The sequence below is a fragment of the Ranitomeya variabilis genome, chromosome 7, assembly GCF_051348905.1.
Source record: "Ranitomeya variabilis isolate aRanVar5 chromosome 7, aRanVar5.hap1, whole genome shotgun sequence".
Taxonomy (NCBI): domain Eukaryota; kingdom Metazoa; phylum Chordata; class Amphibia; order Anura; family Dendrobatidae; genus Ranitomeya; species Ranitomeya variabilis.
Window position 1 is genome coordinate 176,034,164 of NC_135238.1, and position 25,703 is coordinate 176,059,866.

Sequence of the window (25,703 nt, forward strand, 5' to 3'; positions counted from 1 at the left end):
GAAGGAGAGCTGATGGATTTGTAACAGTTTTGCAGATTACTCTAGATTAGCTAGATAAAGCATTTACAAACACTCTTCATTAAAAAAATATCTACCGTTTTGCTGCAAACTATTTAGAAAGTTGCATAACTTTAGGAAGCCAATAATCAATAAACAAAATGTGTATCAAGCCGTACATAGCCTTTAAATAGGGATGATCTGAAATATCAGAAATGGCTGAAATAAATGAGTGACCCTATTTCTAAGAACTAACCTTTTTAGATGTGTGAAATGGGCATTCCAAAGAAAGAGAAAACAATTGGGTGCTATTACACGTTCGTAGCCGAGCCTAAGGTACCGCAAATGGCTGACCACTAACTGCTGTCTTGTACCTGTACTGGCAACTTGAAACTATTGGCAAGTACAGATCATCTAGTAGAGGTCAGCCCTATGTACTCCCCATGGCTCAGCTGCGCCTTCCTCAGTCTTAATGTGTACAGACATCATTTCATTAATCCACTGGGCAATTTAAGACTTACCGTATTTTTTGGACTATAAGACGCACTTTTTTCCAAAAAATGTTTTGGGGAAAATGGGGGTGCATCTTATATTTGAATGTACTTACCTGGAGTGTGGTGGTGGCAGCAGGAGACGGGGGATTCTGTTGGCCCTGGGCTGCAGGGCGATGATGTGACTTCCGTCCAAGACTGGTGCAGCAGTATTCGGCGATGCTCGGTGGTGCAACGGCACCTGCACATCCATAGCTGCAATGAAGTGGCCTCCGGGAAAATGGCCGCCGGAGATGGCGCATGCACAGATTGAGATCTCGGGAGACGAGATCTTGGTGCCAAAATCTCCATCTGCGCATGCGCCACCTCTGGCGGCCATTTTCCCAGATGTGGATGGATGTGCGGGGGGGCTCCCGTCTTTCAGAAAATGACGGCGAAGCCCCTGTACCACAGAGCACCGCCAAACCTGCCACACTAGTCTAGGATGGGAATCATATCATTGCCCTGCAGCGTCATACCACCGAACACCCCCTGAGATCTCGCTCCACCAGCGCTGTCAATCCCCCCAACCCGGTAAGCTGAATTTGGACTGTAAGATAGACCCCCATTGTGCGCCTTAATTTTTTTCCCTATTTTCAGTCTGGGTGCATCTTATGGTCCGGTGCATCTTATAGACCGAAAAATACGGTAGTACTTTTTAGCTGTGAAATGTTTTTTTTCCTCAAAGGTTACACCCTGAGGTTATACAGCAGGACTTGTTAGTCTTTGTTTATTAATTGCATATATGGATAACATATTTAAATAAATTAATGTCCTATTTTATAATGGTATGGGCCATTTTGAATTCTTATGGAAGGTGACGTGACAGAGTTAAACGTATAATCCTTCATATTGTGAAATTTAGTGGAGAAGTGTTCTTTCAGATCCACTCCTCTCCCTAGGAATGTATTCCCAAGTCATGGAAAATGTTTTCACAAACATAATACAGTACACATATGTGAGTCTGCAGTGTGTTTTTTTTCCCTAAAATATTTTATTAAAATGATTCACGGATCTGTTTTCAGTTTTCGAATGTTACTTGGTCCCAAACAGATGCAAACTTAATAAAAAAAATAAACTGAAGCATATGTGAGTGTTCGATACTTGGGATACAACGAGCATATGTGAGCGGAGGGGCAATCATGTAGCCAACACTGCAGAAAGGCCACAAAAGTTGGCTTGGCCATGTAAATTGTGAAATAGCCTAAATATCCTGCCAGAACTATTGCCCATTTTATTGCCATTATTGTGTATTTTCTTAATTATGCGGAAAATAATGTAACTGCTTTGCAAAAATCATGTTTTGAGTATTGGTTCTCTTTCTATGCTGGGGCTCATTCCAGTTTTGGAGAAAATAATACCAAGGAGAACTTAATATTATTTTTAACCAAAACAGGAATGAGTTTCAACATAGAAAGAGAACCAATACTTAAATCGTCACTGAAACAGCTAAGACTTACAATGCAATCAAAGATGCAAAGGATGTTATTTACCAAGAATAATGTTTTTGTATGGCATCCACCCAAGTTCTGACCACTTCCAGTAATCTGTTTTGGATTCTTGGCCATAGAGACAGATTTTACATGAGAGCAGGCAGAGGTAATTACTTTTAGTAACTAGATGATTTGCAGTTTTGATGGTCATCCCATCATCTATCATCTACGCACAAGTTGCTTCAAATAAATGCATTGATTCATTCAACTTTTGATATTTGTGCTTCTACATGTTGGGATTTCTCCAGTTATGAAACTATACTTCACTAAAAACAAGGTTTTTACCAAATATTTGATAGAAAACACCCAAACAAGAGCAAAAACCACAGCTACAATCATAATTATTTAACTTTCATTGCCAATTAAGTTTAGCAAAAATTTCCAACTTTCTGCTGTTTACAACAAACCGATGAAACGAGAATAATTGGAATAGACCAATATGACTAATATAACAATTGTTTTCTCCAAACTCAGTACAAAATTTCCCTTTAGTGACCACTGTGGAATTTTTCAACCTCTTCATGATAAGCATCTTTAGTATTTAGCTGAGCATCTTTGGCTTTTATGACCTGTTGGAAATATGATGCAGAGCCAGAAACCAGCTGTCCTGAGGAATCTTAGCCCATTTCTCATATACAATGGCCTCCAGTTCACTAATATTCTTGGGTGGTCAAGAGAGTAGCGCAAAAAAGTTAGTGGAAGAGATTGTTACCATGCATAAACTAGGGAATGGATACAAAATGATAAAGAAAGGCATTGAATGTTCCTAGAGATATACTGCAGTTGGAGGCATAGTTTGCAAGTTTAAAGTTAAAGAAAGATTGACTACGCTATCTGGACATGGCAGAAAGAGAAAGATATTACCATGAGGTTTCTGGGGAGGCAGGTGGTCAAAAACCTTCACGTCACTACAGAATACCTTTAGCAATATAGTGTTGCAGCAGGCACTGATGTTTCAGATTGCACAGTAAGGTGCATTTTATACACTGATGTTCTCTATATCTTCATAGCAAAATGTAAACCTCTACTGTCCCAAAAGCACAAGAAAAATCGGTTCTAATAAGCATACAGAGGTTTTCAGATTCTATTGTATGGAGCAATAAAATAAAACTGGAATTTTTAGCAGTCAAGAGGAGGAAGAATGAAGCATACATTAAAGAGAACACACTGCCTACAATGAAGCATGGTGGTTCAGTGATGCTCTGGGACTGCTTTGCTTCCTCTGATGACAGAATACTACAGGGTGTGCAAGGCAAGGTGGATTCAAGCAAGTATCAAGATGTCCTAGAGGAAAACATGATGTCTTCTGTGAGGAGGCTGATGTTTAGGTTATTGTATCAATGCTGTTTTTTGGGTGGCAAAGAAAAATACATTTGCAATATCTAGGAGAGTAAAGATAGTGTAGAATTAGTTTAAACAAACTGCATGCAGAAAAATATTTTAGACAGAAATAAGACAGTTGAAGTTTTTTAAGTTAGCAGTGGCCTTCATAATAGGTGAAATCTTCCTTAGCTCTGCTAATGTATTATGTAGAATACTGTCTACAAGTTTGGGTGTTATAAGACATTCCAAGAGGATAATTATCCCAGTTAAACCACAAAGTCCACCAAGGCATGATTTCAGAAGTCTAGAAAGATTCTGGATTGACCATCACAGTCTACTGACTTAAACTCCATAAAAAATCTTTGAAGAAGGCAATCGCAGAACACAAACAACAAAACTATTAGTGAGCTGGAGGCCAATGCCTGTGAAAAATGGGCTAAGATTGACCAGAAACAATCCCAGCAGCTGGTGTCCGGGGATGCATCATGCTTGTAGCAGGTCATAATAGCCAAAGGGGCTCTACTAATTACTTACGATTAGTGTTGAGCATTCCGATACCGCAAGTATTGGGTATCGGCCGATATTTGCGGTATCGGAATTCCGATACCGAGTTCCGATATTTTTGCGATATCGGGAATCGAGATCGGGATGCATATTCATGTGTAAAATAAAGAATAAAAATAAAAAATAGGGATATACTCACCCTCTGACGCGCCCTGGTTGTAACCGCTGCAACCGGCAGCCTCCGTTCCTAAGAATGAGCGAGTGAAGGACCTGCAATGACATCGCGGTCTTGTGATTGGTCGCGTGAGCGGTCACATGACCAATCACAAGCCGCCACGTCATCGAAGGTCCTTCACTCGCTCATTCTTAGGAACGGAGGCTGCCGGTTAACACCGCTAGGTCCAGGGTCCGCCGGAGGGGTGAGTATATCCCTATTTTTAATTTTTATTCTTTATTTTACACATGAGTATGGATCCCAGGGCCTGAAGGAGAGTTTCCTCTCCTTCAGACCCTGGGAACCATCCAGGATCACTTCCGATATTTGTGTCCCATTGACTTGTATTGGTATCGGGTATCGGTATCGGCGATATCCGATATTTTTCGGATATCGGCCGATACAATCCGATACCGATACTTTCAAATATCGGAAGGTATCGCTCAACACTACTTACGATGCTTCTCGTGAAGGACTTAAATAATTCTGAGAATGGAAATGTCATTGAAAGTGGATTTGTGATGAATTTAGAGAACCATTTGTTACAATAGTTGGCATGAGCCATTTCAATTTATTTTTATTGATTTATTGCATAATTTGGTGGCTGACTAATAATAATAATAATTAATTAGCAGCGTCAGGTAAATTGTCAAAATGTAGCAAAAGGGTGGCCAGTGGATTTTTCAACTGGATCTGCAGTTTCATGTGAGGCTAATTCACTTGCAGCTAGTTGACTTGTCACATTTCCTCACAGAATTGAAAAAGCATTAAAAAGACAAATTTTGTGAGGTGCTTATTGGATAAATAAAGATTAAATTATTCCTGTTGTCCAATTGTAGGTGTACATACTTTCTTTATTCCACGGTATGTTCTGTAGAGAGTTTCAGTGTTTGAATGCATCGCACCCTTAAGGGCACGTGTCCACGATCAGGAATCGCAACGACCAAATGTTACAGCATAGCGGATGGGATTTCAAGAAAACCCATGTCCACTATGCGTGCACAGACGCTTGCGGTTCACCCATGGAGACGGACATGTGGCGCTTCTCTCCAGAATGCAGTATGTCAATTTCTCTTGCGGAGATGTTAGTTTCCGCAACACAAATTTCACCCATAGCATGTATCAGACGCAGTGAATCCGCACGGTTCAGTGAACACGTGCGGATTCTCCTGTGTTCAATAGACGGCAGCACTTTGGATGCAGCGAACATGCGTTACATCCAAAGTGCTGCTACTTGCTGATCATGGGAACGTAGCCCAACATTATATTAGTAGTGTGCTCGGACCAATCTTTTGATCTTTATGGGACACCAACAAGACGCGTTGCTTTGTCAGCGGTACTTTGATACAAGGCTAAACTTTTGCCCCATGTGAAATAAAGCTTATTAATGAGTACTGATGGGAACAGAATAGTCATTAGTACGAATATGTTGTTCCCATACATTATGTTATTGGAAGCACATCCTTACAGACTGATAATCACGAACGAGAGCTCTTACGAACACTCGCCCACAGATTCTCAGCTTGTCTAAATGCAAAATAACTTTTTGGGTGTGCGCAGGGTATAGGATATGAATTTTACGTCACAAAATGTGAGAGGTGTCCACGGCAACTATGTCAAGCTGCAAAGTTCTAAATGACATAGTTTTATATATATATATAAAACCAATTAGATTATTGAGAAGTAGCTATATCACTGTGGCCACATCTGTCAACATTTTAGGAAAAATAAAAACTATTACACAATTTCATACTCCCATGTACAGTTCAGCATTAATTAAGTCCAGAGCACAGTATATAGAAAAGTAACCAGTAATAAATAAATATATATGTTTATTTATTTATTTATTTATTTTTAAAGGCACATATTTGGTTAAAAAAAAACAAAACAGAAAACAAAAGGCCAAAAATATTATTTTGAGATACACTGAAATTATCAAATAGTTTGGTTACCATGTGTCTGTTCCATTTTAGGAACAAATAATCTAATGCGTCAGTTATATAAACGGAAGCATTATTGATAATTATATGGATTCACAGTAGAAAAAAATCCTGCCGAACATTTTTTTCTTTCTAAATAATGACACCGAGATGGACCCCATAATAATCATGCTTCCATCAACATTACTGATACAACAACAGATCATTTATTCTATTTGGTTTTTTTTACCAAAAGGACATGTTCTTCAAAAGGACTTGTTTTCTATCTATCTCTGTTCTCTAATTATGGATTGACAGTTCCGGCTTTACAGAATCCAGAGGAGGTCTGAAATAGATGGAAAACAAGAAGGTGAAAAGGTGTACCGCAAAGTGTGCTTGGTTGGCACAGTCATTTTGTGATTGCAAGTTTCATGGAAAAAACCTCCACTAAGGTAGCAGATAAAAAAATCAAATATCATATAAGCTGCTCTTTGTCATTTATAAAACATTTACTAAACAGCAGTAGCGGGCTCCAACATATCGGATGTATGAAACAAACTGTAAGAGCCAGTATTAACAAACACAGGTCTGATACAAACAAAGGTTTTCTTTTACAAAGTGTATCCAAACATCTACAATAGGAACATAATAAAGATTTCTCCAATATAAGGGTTATCCCTATAGAAACAATTGGGGAATCTAAATATTAAGGAAACTTATAAGTTCCAAGGTCTGGTATCCACAAGCAATTAAATGACAAATCAAAATGGGATCATAAATTTAATAAGAGAAGTTTAAAAACATAGACAAAACTATATTGCATTATTACTAATTTCCAGGTCAATCCATAAATTATATTTAATTATTTACTTATATATGTATTCATTTTATTATCATAGAAACCAAAAATCAATCAAGAGGAATGCATTTAGAAAAAAATAGAAACATATATATATATATATATATATATATATATATATATATATATATATATATATATATATATATATATATATATATATATATATATATATATATATATATTAAATTAATTATTTTCTGTTTTAATAAGGAAACCTTGTTATTCATTTACTCACTGAAGTGTGCAATGAAAAAAAACAACTAAAATTGGAAAAAAACAACTAAAATATGTTTGTCTTTATCTGCTTTCTAAAAGGACATCTTTAACCTAAGATTCAGCTGTTTTTAGGAAAAGCGCCTCTTAACATTAGATTATGTGGCAAATTGAAAGTATTTTAAGTAGGGTAGGAATTTATTGTATGTGTGAGAGCATTACACACTTGAACCACGTTGGCCATTTAGACCAATAAACAGTTTCAAAATCTGAACATTCGCGATATCCCAATCATTCGCTCTATTCACCCGCCGGTTGGTGTCCTCTTTACTCAGACTTTTTCCTTGGATTCAAAGACTCCCTTTAAAAACATCTTAAGATTAATGTTGTATAGCCCAATTATAAAGATTTAGTAAAAAAAGGAAATTTGATGATGACAGAGTGCAAGTTTGACATTTGGGCCAATTAGACCATTCTTCTGGACATGTATCGTGGCAAGAACAGAGACAATATTTTCATCATTCTTCCATCATCAATGTATGAAATAAAGAACTATAGCGGGAGCATCCAGTGAATAGTTGGGCGCCTTTTGCGAACACTCCTTAATTATAGACCACGTATAAATGAAGTCATAAACCATTTAATAGGCTCTTGTCCCATGAGAAAAGGCCTACTCGTTCTTCTGTTTTGAAGCCTATACGCTGTTATTAGGCATACATAAGCCTACAGCTATAAATTTGTCACATTAAGCCTTGACGCCATATGTGGCTTTACCCAGAATTCCTTGTTTTGGATGCAGTTTTACCCTTAAGATCTTGATTGAAGTCCTATAGAATTTCCGGCTAGTTGGACATCTGGGTCACATTAGACGCCTGCACATTAAGGAGACAGTTGCTTAGCAGTTCCTTCATGATTACCCAGAATTCCCTTCGTTGCGTAGGGGGCTTTGTACTAGTTTTGGCCATTAGACAGCATCTTTTTTTTAGAGAGCTGAAGGTTGTGAAAAAAAAATCTAAAAATAACAACCAGTCATTGTAGGAAAGGCAGAAAAAAACCCCCATAATGACGTAATCTCAGTCCCATCTACAAACATGTGCTCGTGATATAAATCTGATATATTGCCAGACGGGTCTTGACATCTATTGGAACAAATCCAATGATCATGCGTTATGTTATCTAGACATCTGAACTACTGCGTGAGAAACTGTAGGGTTTTTTTTCTCTTCTCTTTAATATCTTCAAAGATTGGCAGCTTTTACGGCTTGTTGTTACTTTTTATTTGAAGCCAGCACATGTCGTCTTATAATTAAGTCTAAAATAGCACAGAAACATTATTAAAAAGTGACAAAGTGTAAATTTCAGAACCAGTTCCGGGGATGAAACTGTAGAGTCTATGTCACGTTTTTCCTTTTACAATAGAAGGGCTGACATTTTGTGAGCTGCTTAATTTTTCACATAAATATTTAAAAAAATGTTAGATTGGGCTATGTTTTAGAAATACTTAAAGTGTAAATGTGGTTTCAGGAGAACTTGCAGCAGAATGTCTGTGTCTGCCTCTGGCTCCTCCCTCCTCCATAGACTATTATAAGCAGCAATTGTCATCTCCTAAATCAGAAATAGGAATATTTGTTCTGTTGAGATTCTAAGATCAGTCCAGGAGGAGAATGCAGCATATTTCTTTTATCAGATCTATTATAAAGTTTCTTATCTTCACTTATACTAATTGTAATAAATAATACTCTCTTTATGAAAAAAAAACAAAAACAACCTATTCTTTAAGTATTCTTAATTCTCAATGTGAGGTTATTAGTAAAAGCTTTGGCTTGGTGGACACTATTGTTCTGATTCATCAAGATCGAAAATGTTCTCACCGGTCTTGATGAAGGACCATGGTGGAGATTCATGAACCTTTAGAAACCAACCTCTGTGTAGCTTTTATTTTATACTTTGAAACACTATGAAAGCTTTGCTAGGATTGGTTCTTAAGAGTAGTTAAGACAGTTTTTCTTTTAGGCAGTTTTTTTATTATTTAAAAAGTAACCATAATTGTATTTATTTTTCTCATACATGTGAAAACAAGAAAATTTTCACTATATGTTGTTAGAGAATTCCACTTTTTTCACCTGAGCTGATTATTCGTTCTCAAAAATCTCAATTCGGGTGTAAAATCTGTCTTGAGTGAAAATAGATTTTTGCATTTCTGAGATAGGAGAGGACATTTGGTGCTCATAAAGTCCTATGTCCTGTCGTTGCAGGAGAACTTGCAGCAGAATGTCTGTGTCTTCCTCTAGCTCCCTAGTTCTCCACATAAGCTATCAGCACCAGCTGTCATCTCCTGTCTCTGTAATGGGGAAATCTATCTTCACTGAATATAGATGTTACCCATGAATTGAGAATACAAGATCAGTCCAGGAGGAGAAATAATAGAATATAAAGTATTATACACTTACAATACAAATGTAAACACTTGCTCTCCAATTTTCTTTCGTGTACCGTAAAAATTGGCACCTACAATTTTCACTTCATTCTGTGTTTTCTTTTACCTACTTTTAATTGCTTTTCATAAAACCAAAATGTATTTTTCTTAGTGGGACCAGAGGCTTGTAAACTACCGAAGGAAGAGGGAACCTGTCGGGAGTTTGCTCTAAAGTGGTATTATGACTCCGAAACCAACAGCTGTGCCCGTTTCTGGTATGGCGGCTGTGGCGGAAATGAGAACAGGTTCAGCACACAGAAAGAATGTGAAAAGATTTGTATTTCAGGTAAGTTGTGATCTAATGAAAGCCATTCGATAACTTTAGAATACCTTTTATAGATATGCTGTAATTTATGCTGTAATGCATATTAATCCACAATAGTAACACCATTTTCTATTTTCATTCCCTCACAGCACCTCTGAGTCCCAGTGTAGTCTCTGCAATTGGAACATAAAAGTCCTGGATTTTTACCTTTCCGGAAGGAGATAACCCAGGATGCACTGCCCCTCCGCTCACCCTATGCCCCACGTCATCTTGCCCTCACATAGGGTGACAGAGGCTCAGAAGTTTTATCAAAATGGTGCTAATTCATATGTGGAAATGGAAAAGACCGTACTGGAAATATTAACTCTTTCCGTGTTGTAGAATGTTAGCGGCACAGACCTGTCCGTTCCGTCATGTGGAGCAATGCTGCGCTACTCTCTGCAGCACTGAAAGGGTTAAACCGGTACTTTCATCTTCCATCCGTCAGCAGCTGTGTCAGGTTTTTAATTTTAACGTCAAAACCCCAACTAAAGAGTCTTAACACTAAGATATCATCCTGCCCCTCTATATAACACCTGCTTCTTCAACAACGCTCCCTTCTCATTTCTCCAGTATCCAGAATTGCAGCCCGTTTTCTGCCATACTTTTTAACCACATGACTTCTTTCAATGAACTGTGAGACCCCGATGCCAACACAAGACGACATTTTGTTGCTAATAGAGGCTATCAAACTCTCATTTTCTATTCTTTACAGCAGGGCACCGTCATTTTTTTTTTGCAAGGACGGCACGTCCCACGGAAAGTGACGGGTGTTAACCATTTCTTAGCCAGAGTGGCCTTTTTAAATATTGCAGTGCAGTACTCCTTAGGCCACGTCTGGTAATCATAGGGACTGAAAGCTTTAGGTTTTACCACTTGGGATCGAAATAAGGTAGCCGCAGTCATTGCAGGCTATCCAAAGGTATACATTTATTTTGGTTGGGTCTGTTCTTGTTATTTGTAATTTTACACTTTGGGGGGTAGGGAAATTAATTGCTATAAATTTTGAAATTTGGACTTTCTTTGTCTGTTTTTATTTTTTTAATGAAGGGAGATGATGCAAAGACTGAATAAAGAATGAAGAGGTGTTTAACTCTGTGTGTGGTTATTTCTAACAATCTACCAACGCTAAAAGAGAATCTGTCAGCAGGTTTTTGCTACCTCATCTGAGGGCAGCATGATGTAGGAAAAGAGACCCTGATTCCAATGATGTATCACTGAGTTTACTAAGTGCAGGAGTTGTGACACAATCAGAGTTGTTAGATGTAGCCTGTAGCAGAGCTCGGAATGCTAACCCTGCCCACACCACAGCTTCTTGTGTACTTTGTCTATTGACAATGAGCTGCTAATCAGATGAGGGGGCGTGGTCGGACTAGAGCTCCCATGCACTCTGGTCCAGGAAGTGATAATCTCCTGGTTGCATGGAAACAACAGCTCACAGCCTAATAAGTGATACATCACTGAAATCTGTGTCACAGGTCCTGTGCTGCCCTCAGATTACATACCAAAAAACTCCTACAGATTCCATTTAATACAAACATTCTCTTTCTCTTAGACCCAATTCACGTCAGTTTTTCATTACATTCTACCTATATTTTTATGATAGACTAAGTCACCATTATAGTCTAAGGACCTGTTCATATGTAGGTTTTAGTTGTGTATCAAGAGTCCACAAAAAAATCATAGTTTTATCTGATTTGCGGATCAAACTTGCGCATTCAAGTTTTCTGGTTAGTCAAAAAAAAAAAATATATAGCGCACAGATGCCTTATTTGTCTCATATGAGTGCTGTCCATTTAATGGTTAGGAGAAACTCTGATTTTTTTTTTCATACGATAAAAACAGATGCCACACTGATGATAAAAATGGACACAGACCAAAAATCACTGAAAATTGGATCCAGCACACTGATTATAAATTATCTCTTTTTTTCTCATATGCACAAATATAAGGAAGTCTGATTGAGGCTTTAGGTTATGTGCCCACAATGTCCTTTAGTACCCGCTAAGTTTTTCAACCAGAAATTGCTTCAAGAAAATGACGGGGTGTTTTCACCAAAGCATTATTCTTGGCATCTCTTATTTTTTATTAACATCCACTTTATTATGTTCCACTAGTTATTTTTCATAACTTGAAGAGGAAAAAAAGTCAAAAGACTGAACAGCGATGTTGTTTTACAATAGAAACATTCAGGAAGAGACCTGCTGCAAAAAAAAACCTCCTTGGTTCACACGTTGAGTATTTCGTCAGTTTTTTGCATCAGTATTTGTAAGCTAAAACCAGGAGTGGGTGATAAATACAGAAGTGGTGCACATGTTTCTATTATACTTTTCCTCTAATTGTTCTACTCCTGATTTTGGTTTACGAATACGGATGTAACTGTGGTCACGTGGTGAAGGAGAGAGTCCGACCGACACTGGGAACAGATCTAATACATATGATTGCTTTCTAGTAATAATACAATGTGCAATTATAAGAGTTGAAATGATAAAGGGAATTTTCCAAATAATTCTCTTAGAAAAGGAACCTTGTCAATAAATAAAATGATTGTGTTACCATCAGATCTACAGTACCAACTCAATGACCATTGAAGAATAAAGCCCTCGATTCATCATTTGCTTTAAGTCACTTTTCTTTTTTGTCTGGTAATATTAGTTGCTGTTTTTTTTTTGCCAAATTCTTCAAAATGGCGTACGTGGTCATAGATTTTCCACAAAGGAAAAATCATCATTATATTGTCTTTAAAGGGAACCTTTCACCTCCCCGGCAGGCGTTTGTAACTGAAAGAGCCATCGTGTGCAGCACTAATGCTGCATTCTGAGGAGGTGGCTCTTTTAGTTATTGTTCGTTGCACTGCAGAAATAATCACTTTTGAATTTGGTCCCTCACACCTGTGAAATCGCCAGGGAGGCAGGTCTTTCCCCCCTCATCCAAATGCCTCCCAGCCATCACTATGCGAGAAGGGCGCCGCCTTCTCGGCGTTATTCAGTTGTCCAGGCGCCTGAGCGGTCATATTCTGCCTTGGGCATGCGCATTTCACGCTGCCCGACAACTGACACCACTTGATGTCTTGTTTACTGCGCCAGGACAACTGAATAACGCCGAGGAGGCAGCGCCCTTCTCGCAGAGTGACGGCTGGGAGGCGTTTGGATGAGGGGGAAAGACCTGCCTCCCTGGTGAATGAAATGAAAAACAGGTAAAAAACTCCCAAAACTAGACAAAGAAAAGGCACAATTTACTTTAATGAATTGTGCACAAAATGGTCAGTTCTTCAAAGAACGACAGGTAGAAAAAGAAAAGACACCTTAAAGTTAAAATCCATAAAAACATCTCCAGAGATGGGAGTTGAGCTGACCCTTCAATCTCCGTTAAAGTAGCCCTTTGAATTGAACATAAGGGATTAATTAGATCCAAGAATAGAGAGACTAATTGAAACACGGAAAGTAGAGAGCTAACTCTTCATTGACGTAGGAGTTCCCTGCAGTGACTAGGTAATTATATCAAAGAGATTTGCTGGGAAATAGACACAGAGTCTGAGATCCATATATTGCAGAGGCAGATAAGTGGAAAATATAACATCTTCAGAGTTAACTTTTAGGCTATGTGCACACGTTGCAGATTATTTGCGGTTTTTTAGTGTTTTTGCGCTATAAAAACGCTATAAAACCGCAAATAATCTGCATACATTAAGCATCCCATCATTTTTAATGAAATCCGCAATTTCTGTGCACATGATGTGCGTTTTTCCGCATGAAAAACGCATTGCGGAAAAATAATGAACATGCTCATTAATTTTGCGTTTTTTTCGCAGTTTTCCCACTGTCTAATGCATTGGGAAATGTCCGGGAAAAACCGCGTCAAAAACGCATCAAAACCGCGCAAAAAAGCGCTAAAAAACGCATGCAGTTTTCATGCGGAAATCCGGCAGAAATGTCCGGATTTTCACAGGAATTTTCTGCATGAATTCCTGAACGTGTGTAGGGGGCCTTATTCTCTTCAAGGAAAAACTGAAAAATTGCAGTTAGACACTGTCTGTGGTGTCCATACATGAATACTGGGGTTTTCATTGATCTGATATTTATGGAAGATATATTTTTGGTGTCATAGTGAAGTGATGAACAGAACACATTCACTCACATCACGTAGGGCCACGAGAACCCCTCCAACTTAATATCTATCAAATAGATCATGCTATACATGCCATATTTCATCTCTTGAAAAAGGTAAAATCATGATAGGAAACATAATGATGATATCTACCACATGGGACCTCCAGAGGTGAAGATATCCTGTAAGTTGGGGATCTCATAAAATTCTGAAGGGCTGAGCACATCCCACAAACAGCCCTCACATGAGCTCATTAAGGATAGGTATTTGAGTTTAACCTTGATCTAACCTGATCTATTTGGGTTTAACCTTGATCTTTTTGTGCTACCTTTCCATGCAGAAAGAGCCACATGTCCTAAAAATGGAGCAAAACAATTCTGATGTGCATAAAATTACTCAAGGGGATAAACTGAAGTACACATGCAACTAAATTTTTGACTTTTGGAAAAGCTGAAAATGTTGAATTATGGTGAAAACATTTGCGTTTGGTCTTTTAGTCCTTTCTCAGTCCTGGAAGGTACAGCTTGCTGTGGTTCTGTCCATTTGCCCTAAGGAGTACCTCCCTCCGCTAAGCTCTGAGCCATTTTGGTGACATCGGGTTTAGTAATTTTCTTTTGTTACTTCTTCCTATTTTATGTAAATGTGTATACCATATTGTTTTGTTCCAATTTTGTGTCATCTTTGTATATTTTTTATAAACACTGCCTACCTTTCTGCATTAAATATAAAAAATTTAATAGCTCTGTTCCTCTTGCTCTGTAAACCGCACCCCTTGAAGCCATATGCTACCGGTAACGAGTGTCCAATCGGCCTGTATAAAAGATTGGTGGTGGCAGCTAATAACTGTTTTTGTTATTGTGGAGTCAGCAGTGACCATGCGGGGGTATATATATATTCCATACATTGGAATCGGAGGTGAATATACCATATGCTCACTGTAAGTCCCCAATAACAAGCTAGGAGTGGAAGCAGCGGCGGCCTTGTCACCACTGTTCAGCCAATTGCATATTTGTCTTCATAATTGGAGGCAGCGGAGTTACGTTCCCTTGACAATTTGCAACTAAATTTGTGACTTTTCGAAAAGTTGCAAATGATGAATCATGGTGCAAACATTAGGAAACCCTAAACTCGGCTCACAATGGCAAAGATTAAAAAAAATACTGTGACAAACACATATAAAATAAACATTTTAAATGTGCAAATTAAAAGAAGATTTAGACGCAAATAAAAAAAACAGGTAAAAAAACCCAGAAACTAGACAAAGAAAAGGCACAATTACAATTATTAATCATGCACAAAATGGTCAGTTCTTCAGTCGAGAATGACAGGTAGAAAAAGAAAAGACTCACTCTTTGGCCGGAGACACACTGCTGCGAGATACGGCCGAGTCTCGCTGGTTAAAAGCAAGCTGTGGCACCTGCACTCCGGAGCGGAGCGTGCGGCTCCATGTATTGCTATGCAGCTGCACGCTCCGCTCCGGAGTGCAGGTGCCACAGCTTGCTTTTAACCAGCGAGACTCGGCCGTGTCTCGCAGCAGTGTGTCTCCGGCCTTTCACGCAATCTATGTCTCGTTCAGATGCCCGTTTTATCGTGCACATTTTATCCTGATTTTTCACAGATAGAACAAAACCCATTTATTTGCACCCAAGAAAAATGTATGTCACATGAATGTCATGTCATGCATGAATGAAGCTTATTTGTGCGTATGTACAAAATGTTACTGACCTAAAAAAATGCTATAAAAAAGCCACAAATTAAAATGCATCGGCCCACACTTATACTTTCTAAAAGTTAGTACAAAGTAAATTCAGGCAGTCTGAAGTTGTACCAAACTTATGATAGTGATGCCTGGAGATAGTTTTGGAGCATCTTGCTCTTAGCAAACTCATAAGGCTACTTTCACACTAGCGTCGTGTGACGTACGTCGCAATGCGTCATTTTGGAGAAAAATGCATCCTGCAAAGTTATCTGCAGGATGCATTTTTCTTCATAGACTTGCATTAGCGACGCATTGCGACGGATTGCCTCATGTCGCATCCGTCGTGCGATGGATGCGTTGTGTTTTGGCGGACCGTCGGCACAAAAAAAGTTCCATGTAACTTTTTTTGTGCATCGTGTCCGCCATTTTAGACCGCGCATGCGCTGCCGAAACTCTGCCCCCTCCTCCCCGGACTGCAGAATTGGCAGCGGATGCAGTGTAAAACTGCATCCGCTGCTCACGTCTTGCAGTTATTTCACAGCATGCGTCGGTACTTCGGCCCTACGCATTGCGACGGGCCCGTACCGACGCTAGTGTGAAAGTAGCCTAAGTGGAAAAAAAAAAAATAATAATAATAATAATAAAAATAATAATGTAAAACAATTTTTTATCTTGCCTTTTACACTACAAAGTAAAAACTGGCTATAGAAAAATAGCAAAACAAAACTCCCTTGAATGCAATGAAAAAGCTACAAAAATAAGAGACATTTTTCACAAGATCACTATATGTTCATCTAGAACATAAAGAATAAAATGACTGTTCAAACCAAGCACAGTCAACCAGGGCGTCTTCCCACCTACTTGTTTTGCATTTATCTCTGCCTTTCTCTAGCTCCTGTAAAACCAGAGCTGTCAGTAAAGGAATAAGGAAGGGGATAAATGGAAGACAAATAGTTAGGATCATGAACTGAACTGTTTTAGTGCACGGAGCACATGTGCTTGGTTTGAACAGTCATTTTGTGATGCCAGACTCTATATAATCACACAGTGTCAGTATGATACAAAGAACTCACATGGAGGAGTGCAGGGTCTGAGAGGAGACAGTAAAGTGGAATGTCAGCAGCAGCCAACAATGATTTCAGGCATATTCTGTACTGCAGTCTTGTGATTGTGGCTCCATTGATACAAAACAGGAACTTTTATATTTATGTGAATCACTGCGCAGCACAGTGTAATAGACAGAGAAGAGGAAAATGAATTCATTTTTTTGCTTACATTTCATACATTATGTCCCACATTTACTAATTCACCTAATTTAGCGCGGGCATTCTGAAGAAGCACCAAAGTAATCACAGAGACAGTATACTATGTGTGACAGTTTTGTCACCTCTCGTTAGAAGTTAGACCAGAGGTATAAGACCTTTTTTGGCCTGAGGGCCTCATTGTCAGATCTACCCAACCCCAAGGGCCGCACTATTACTCCAGTGTTACCTTCTGAGACATTTATTGCATATTGAAATTATGTGCCATAAACATCTAGTGTAATTTTCATATTTTGGGCTCCCGTCTAGGTTTCTTATATGAAAATACAGTAACTGTTTTAGAAAGGGAATTACCTATTAATGTAATATACAAATAATTAATTTGAGAATGATAAAAAAAAACTAGTAAAGAGGAGGGAACTTCAAAAGAAAAGTTCTTATTTGAGAATCCTATTGGATCTTCATTTTGGAAGCTAGCACCGCATGAGGTCTTAATGTTAGGCAGGATCTTACATTACAATATACTTAAGATTGCCTCATTTTCTGTGCTTTTTTGTTTTTAATCCACATCTGTTTTTAATTTCTATATACTGATCATGTCGGTTTCATTTAATAGTTGTCACACATACATGTGATGGAAGTCTGGTATACTTAATGCCAGCGCATATACATTAGCTTATAAGTAGAGAAGAGGGAAAATGTCAATGTTTGGTTCAGATTACGATCTCCGATATTGCAATATTCACTGATTTATTCAGCGAATATAGCTGAACACCATTGGCGTCAATGGGAGGCGAAAACAAACGCATACACAACACAAACACCTGTGTTTCCCACACTGTCTGACAGATGTCAGCGTGATCCCACAGAGATACTGTGACCCACCGTAAAAAGCTTACCACAGGTCAGCAGTTGTTAGCTGATGAGAGACTACTCCTCCCATCAGGCTATGTCTGCTGTCACAGATAACAGTGATAGCAGGAGCCACTGATTTTGAGAAATAGTCTCTCATCAGCATGTGCCTGTGCTCAAACTTAAAAAAACATAAAACATGTAAAATAATGAAATACATATTCAAATAAAAATAAGAAATACATTATACTCACCTAACACCAAATCCCTGATGTCCTTGTCTCCTATAAAAATTGTAAAATAAAAAGCAACATATACATTAATAATAAGAAACATATTATACTCACCTAATGCCCAATCCCGATGCCCATGTCTCCTATAAAAAAATAAAAAATAATAAACCACCATATACTCTCTTGTCCGCCGTAGTCCACGTAATCCCGAGTGTCCCATGTCAATGTCACATGTAGAAAAGTCACATTGGGAGATGCGACTGCTCTAACCGGCCGCCGGCAATACACTGACAGTGTATAGCGCTGAGCTGCTGTGAGAGAGGTCACACAAGTTCATCAGCTGATGAACTCCAGTTACCTTTCTCATGGAGCGGTGATGCAGTAAGTGAGAACACCGGGGCTCATCAGCTGATGAACTCCAGTGAACCTTCTCACTGCAGCTCAGTCAATACACTGCAGGAGCGATTACCTCCTGTGTCAGTGAGTAGCCAGCTGTCCTTGAGAGCAGTTACATTAGTGACTGCTGTCAAAATATTCAAGATCGTCGTGGGACATCATGGATTATTATCTTCTCGGCGGACATGTCAGGAATATTGTGGTTTATTATTTTATTTTTGTTACAGGAGATGTTGGCTTCAATGGATTAGGCATTCAGTGAGTATGGTTTAATTTAGATTCAAAGGAGTCTGTGCTACTATTTCAATTAAAGGACTTTATTCTGGGTGTGTTTTTTATAATATTACTATGGGGTTAGTAATGAGGGCATTTTATAGATGCCTCTGCATTACTAACCTGTGGGCTTGATGTCACCTGACAATACAAAGGTGACTTCAACCCCCCAACCATTACCCCATTTGCCACCACTACAGGGCAAGTGACAAGAGCATGGCTAAGCACCAGATTTGGCGCATCTTATAGATGCACCTTTTCTGAGGTGGCTGAAAGTTAATGTTTTTAGTCTGGGAGGGGGCCAATATCCATGGCCCCTTCCTAGGCTATTAATATTATCCTGCAGCTGTCTGCCTAGTCTTTGCTAATTAGATTTTATAGGGAGACCCTACATATTTTTTTGGGTTCCCTCATTTTAATAGCCAGTAAAGGCTAAGTATACAACTGTGAGCTGATGTTAATAGCCTGCTAAGCTCTTTGCATATTACCCCCTTCTCTGGCTATAAACATCTGCTCCAAGCCGTCAGCTTGCTTTCTGCTGGTTAAAAAAATTACGCCTTTTTTTTCAGAAAATAACATTTTAATAACTAAATACATGTTGTGAGGTTGTGCTCACTGCATGTGTTGGGGGACACTCGCTTGGCCGTGATATTCAGGCACACAGGTATGGGTTTTTGATATGGTGATAAACCATATCACAAACAGTCCATTACACACTCTGTCAGGACATCACCTTAAGTTTTGCATCATTAGTCTGCGGCAACTAAACACGCTGATCCTCTTCTGACCAGTTACCGTGGGTTACCACACAGTTCATAGTACATAACAAGCACCAACAGTCTGTATAGGTACCAAACGGGAGCTCCTGCTCCACCTGCTGACTCCTTGTCAGCCCTCTCTCCTGGGGAAACTGCCTTATGGGGATCACCAACTTGCCTGGCAGGCAAACATCAGTAAGTCCAGACCCATTGAAGGACAGCAGCTTCCCCACACAGCAGCTATCACCGGCTCTGCAGCATATGGCCTCTATGCGCTATTCAGGACATCCTTCCCCACCAGGGACCATCCAACGCACAGGCGTGTGGCCTGTCCGAGTGCTATTCAGTATGTTCGTCCAACACCCAAGGCCACCAGGTCCAAAGCCTCACCAAAGCTCTTCAGGGAGATAGCACTCCCAACACATAGGCTCTTCCAGGACCTTCAGCACAGAACCATTCGGGTCCATACTCAGAGACCATGTGACCAGACCTCAGTCACATTATATGGTTGTAACCACTCCCCTAAATGGGAGTGTGTGTGGCTAGTTCGACCCGTCCATCTCTCATAACTAGCCCTGCCAGCCTCCCTTCGCAATTATACAAACAACACAATTACTTGTGGGACTACAGGTCCCAGAACAACAAAAGTGCTTTAAGCTGACAGCGCAGAGTATCTTCCTCTGCAACACACATACCGGCCATTCACAACAATGCCGGACTTTGTCTCACCATCATATTTATGTGTGCAACTGCCATGCACTCTCACGGCCTCAATACGCCTCCGTGCGTACCCTGGGAAGACCATGCAGCGCCCCCCTACCTGTAACAGGGGTCACTGCATCACAATGTACAGTAAGCTACACACACTATACTTACTGTATATGTGACTGACATCTATATATCTATCTATTCTATGTGCATATACTGTACTGTATGTAATCCATCTCTTCTATCCTGTAGGGTCCTTCTGTTATTTTACTGTACACGGCTGCTGAATTGCTGGCTTTTTATCTATCTATCTAACTATCTATCTATCTATCTATCTATCTATCATCTACTTTACTACTGGTTTATCTACCTTAAAATACTTGGCAGCACAATTATTTTTCTGCACTTTTACTGAATTTTATCTACTTTTTCAGATTTTAAGAAAAAATGCTTGTGTTTCCTATCACGAATCCGAATGTGCCATATTCGTAATGAATGTATGTTAGGCGATCGTTTTACGAACATGTTCGCTCATCTTTACTTATAACCATGACTAAGGCTATGCGCCGAAACACATAGGTTTTGCTTCACCTCATGTGGTTTTGCCTCTAGTGAGATGCCTGTTTTTTAACATTTTAAATAAACTTGAAGTTTTATACTTAATGAAGGTTCCATCACTGGATAACTCCTTTTCTTGAGATTTGTTTGCTGCAGCCCCAACCTGGGTGGCTTTGTGTGCTGATCCTTTTCCGTGGCTCTAGGTGAGCAGACTCCCCTTCCCTATCTTCCCTCATTTTCTTATACAACCGGAAGGCAGATGTACCTCTCTCATGGGTTTGCAGTCCAGAAAGAGTGAGACCATACATTTAGCTCTATCTATTGTCCCAAAATTGCCCACACAGTGCACCATTTATAAATACTTGTCTCTATGGATCTAGGCACCAGACACTATCATGTGTCTGACTAGAAGGTTGCGAGCCCAACAGAAGAGCATCACGGGGTTTATGTGGCCCCCTGCCGCATGTTGCACACCCCTGAGGTAGACATTTTACTTTTCCTTATGCCTACTCTTCGTTGGTTTACATTAATTTGGGACAATAAACTGTGGCACACCAATAATATATTTGGAGCATATTAATACTACACTTTGCCATAGTCACTTTCAAGCTAAAAAAAAATAAACTATGGAACATGACACAAACTTCATTTTCTTGGCAACCTCTGCCTGAAAAAAAAACCTTGCACCAGATTTTAATTGCAACGTATGCTCGGAAACAGGTGCAACAACCTTCTAACATTATAAATGTGGTCCGATGTGCTCAACAGACACAAATATGCTTTTTGTTAGGGCACAGTTAGATGGCTGTATAAATCAAAGCGAGATCAGAACACAGTCCTTGGACTGGTTGGCGGCTCTCCCGACACAAGCGTGACAGTTTCATGTATTTCTATGCAGCTGCCATGCTCGGGAGAGCCGCTGGCCAGTCCATGCTTTGTGTTGCAATCTTGCTCCGATTCACACAGCCGTCTAACTACGCCCTTAGGGTGGCAAACAAGATCAGTTCCATTTGTCAATATTAATACTTACCGTAGGTCCATCACCCAGTGTAGATAACAGTACGACATGCAGAATATGACATATGAGTAGGTGCATTTCAGTGGGTGATTGCAATCAGTCATCAAAGAAAAGTGAAGAAATTTTCCTTTTTTTGTCTTCAAAAGATAGGTTAACTCTTTTGACAATATCTGCTGTTCCTTCTTTGGAATCTCGAAATGTTTTCTGAAAGGAGAAATTTTAAATGGTTTCAGCTGATTTACAGTAAGACAAAAGTAGGTCACTTCTAAGATGTAAAGCAGATGTAAAACTCCGACTGCAGAGAAGGCCAGGATTGGGGTGGGAGATCGAGGATGCATTCAATATACAACATAAGAACTCATGTATCCAGATAGTGAAGCTGAAACCCCCAGATTATTATTATTGGTGGGGAGCGGAAAAAAGTGCATAATTCTATGCAGGGAAGAGCAGAAGAGTAATAAGCACCAGTGCTGAGAAAATGGAAATAAAAAAGGATGAACATAAAGGAAAATAATGTGAAGAAAAAAAAACTGTGATTGGAACGTGCAAGAGTTAAAGTAAAAAAAAAAAATACAGGGAAACTTGTCTGTCTTCCAAAATCAGCTCATTAAAAACATAAGGCAGGAAACGAAGTTCTCGCTATACATTGTTTTGTTCTTGTTACTATGGAAACTACTCAATAAAGTGCAGGAATTTGACATTTTTTTCCTTTCTCAAGCTGCTTGTAAAAAAAGAAAAATAGGTTAACTCTTTGAACTATGTCCGCTGTTCTAATTGTGATATTTGGAAATGCTTTCCGAAAGGTAAAAGTTCATGAGCCAAGTCACTCTTTCCTTTTGTTCTGAAATATGTGCATATAACAAAGTGATTCCGTACCAGGCAGGATTCTATTTTCACAGGTTATGCATTTTTGGATGCTGCCTAATCTGTTTTGAAATCAGTTGTAAAAGTTGGCATTTTGAAAGTTATTTTTTTGTAAAGTTTTTTTTTTAATCCTCAAAAATTGTGCAAAATTTTGTGACTGTACACCACATTCAGCTAGAATTTGATGTAACTTAACTCCTAAAAAAAGTATTAATTTTGGTATCCTATAGAACATAACTAGGTAAAAACTTATTAGGTACAAAAAAGTCTACCCTGTTCCTACATAATTATATCATTCAGAATAGACAAAAAGCAAATATGACACGTCCAGTTTTTTGCTGTAAGGTGTGTTCACACTGCCTAATTTTCAAATGTTTTCGGAGCTGAAAATGTTATAAAAGAATCAGTTAAAACCACTCAAAAAATGAATATGGTACATTAATGTCTATGTAAAAATGACTTGCTGTTCACATTATGCAACAGTTTCAGTCTTTTGAGCTTCGTTTAAATGCTCAGGCTTGTTTTGTGGTATTCGTTGTCATTTTTTTTTTTACCAAACTCTTCAAAATGGTGCATGCGTTTTATGAATTTTGCAGAAAGTTAAAAAATGATCTTTTCTTCTTGAGCTGTTTTAGCGACGTTTTTTAGCAAAAAAAGTCACACGTTTCCTAAGTGTCACAAAAACTGTGCCAAAAAAACCTGACTTACTAAAAAACAAAACAACCTGGACTGGAGTAGAGTTGTGTCATAATTTGCAACTTTTTTAAAAGTTGTATGTAAAGAATCAGCTGAAAACATCTTGTAATGCTAAACTTCACCCACAAGGCCGAAAAGAATAAAAAAATAACGGTGAGCGTATATAAAATAGACTTCAATAAGGTGAAAATAGAATAATTAATTCAATGCGAACAAAAAAGCCACAAACACACAAAATTGGAAAAATAGGAGCAAAAGCAATGATGAATCGGGCCGAATTGTTTAAAAAAAAACATGTTGATTCTGAATTCATACAATACAAGTCAATGGGAAGACTAAAAAGATTCCCAAAAGATGCCAGAGTGTTTTTTGTATGTTTTTTCTGCGTTTCTGATGGAAAAACCACTGTTGATTTCTTAATTTGTTTATGGAGATCAAAAACCTGCAAAAATACTCAACATAAAAACGGACGAAAAAATTCTAGCATAAAAAAGATTGCTAAAACTGCAGATTTTGCTGCAATTTAAAGTCTTTTCATACAAATAACAAGTAAAAAAACACATAAAAAAATGATTCAACACATTTTGAAAACACATCGACTTTCCCCTGCAGTTTCTCAAAACTCACCCAATTTGCTGCTTTTGAGGTGTTTTCTATGCAGAAACTTCATCAGGAAAAGCTCTTTTTTCTTAGGCATTTTTGGAAGTTTTTCTTTCCCTGATATTGTTTTGACGGGTTTTGGAGAAGTCTTTTTTTCCTTAGGTGTTCTTTGTAGTTTTTTGAATGGACAATTTGGAGATGTTTTCTTTCTTACATGCTTCAAAGACGTGACATGCACTTTTTTTTCCACCAGGTGTTTTTCAAAACCTCTTCAGGAAAAATGAAAATTATAAATACTCCTAAGGCTACGTTCACATTTGCGTTGTTGGTTGCGTCGCCGACGCTGCGCCCAACAACGCAAATGTGAACGTAGCCTAAGGCCAGTTTCACACATCCTGATATTTCCGGTACCGGAAAACCCGGTACCAGAGATATCAGGTCCATGTGTCTGTGTGTCCGTCTGTGTACTAGGTGCGGCACATGTGTGGCAACCGTGTGCCGCCCATGTGCCATATTAGTACCACACGGTTAGCCGCCGGGGAAGCGCGCTTCAATAAGCTCTGTTCCCCTGCGTGTGGTGCTGAAGCCAGCTGTCATCCCTTCTTCCCTGCTCGGCCGGCGAGCAGGGGATAATGAATGAATGATACGCAGTGGACCGTGGGAGAATGTAAGTGATGAGGACACTGTGACAGAGCTTGAACTGCAGTGACCTCATCACTTGCATTCTCCCACGGTCCTGAGGACACAGGAGTTCATGCCAGCGAGCGAGCAAAGACTCAGTGATGTCACCGCTAGTTACTGAGTCTGCTCCCGCTGCGTATCATTCATTCCCCAGTAGTTTACAGCCGGGAGCGGCCACATTAGCACCGCTCCTGGTTGTAAACTGTACATTCCCCAGATATGGATTACGGCGTGGGACTGACTGTACGCCAGACAGGTATGGGTATATTGTTGTTTTTTTATTTTTAATTTTTTTACAGGAGATCAAGGCCTTAGCTTAGAGTGGCAGACTAATAAAGATGGCAAAACTGTGTATATTGTTTTATTTCATTAAAATACTTTTTTCTTGCTGTGTGGTGTTTGATTAACCCTTTGCAAACTTTAGGATTAGTAATGGATAGGTGTCATATTGACACCTCCCCATTACTAAGCTGGCGTAATGTCACCTTACAATAGGAAGGCGACATTAACCCCTCATTTCCCCACTTGCCACCGCTACAGTGCAAGTGGGAAGAACCGGGCAAAGCTCCAGAATTGGTGCATCTAATAGAAGCGCCTTTTCTCGGCAGCTGCGGGCTGCTGTTTTTAGGCTGGGGGGCCCATATTTATAACCCCTTACCAGTCTGAGAATAGCAGCCAGCACCTGTGAGTTTAAAAATATAGGGGGGACCCCATGTCATTTTTTTCTTTCATCACTTCTCCCCTGCTAACCGGCAGAGCAGGGAAGAAAGGATGACAACCGGCTTCAGCACCACACACAGGGGAATAGCGGCTTACAGTAGCGCTGCTTCCCCCATGGCCATCTGTGCACACAAAGGACAGTGTACACTGTTCTCCATGTGCATGTGTGTAGCACGTTTTGCGGGCCATGTGTCCGGGTAAAAACGGACATGTCTGCGTGTTTTGCACGGTCCGTCAAAACACGCTGACATGTGCATAGACTCATTCATTTGAATGGGTCTACGTGTGTCAGTGTCTCCGGTACATATGAAAACTGTCACTACACGTGCCGGAGGCACTGACATGTGAAACCGGCCTAATTTGAACAGTGGAAAGTGGATTTCCAATAGAGATTAATTGGAAGAGTTTTGAAAGCGTTTTATAAGAAATAAATACTAACTAAC

The 25,703-nt window shown here is 39.3% G+C and overlaps 1 protein-coding gene across 1 annotated transcript in view; it reads left to right on the forward strand.

The window, feature by feature from the left end:
• The window catches only part of COL6A3 (collagen type VI alpha 3 chain), a 143,582-nt gene extending 132,654 nt beyond the window's left edge, over positions 1-10,928 (forward strand). Inside the window, exons 45-46 of the mRNA XM_077272344.1 lie at positions 9,644-9,817; positions 9,946-10,928. Of these exons, the coding sequence (XP_077128459.1) occupies positions 9,644-9,817; positions 9,946-9,986 (215 nt within the window). The 3' untranslated portion in view covers positions 9,987-10,928. The remainder of the gene's footprint in view (positions 1-9,643; positions 9,818-9,945) is intronic.
• Positions 10,929-25,703: the final 14,775 nt, after the last annotated feature.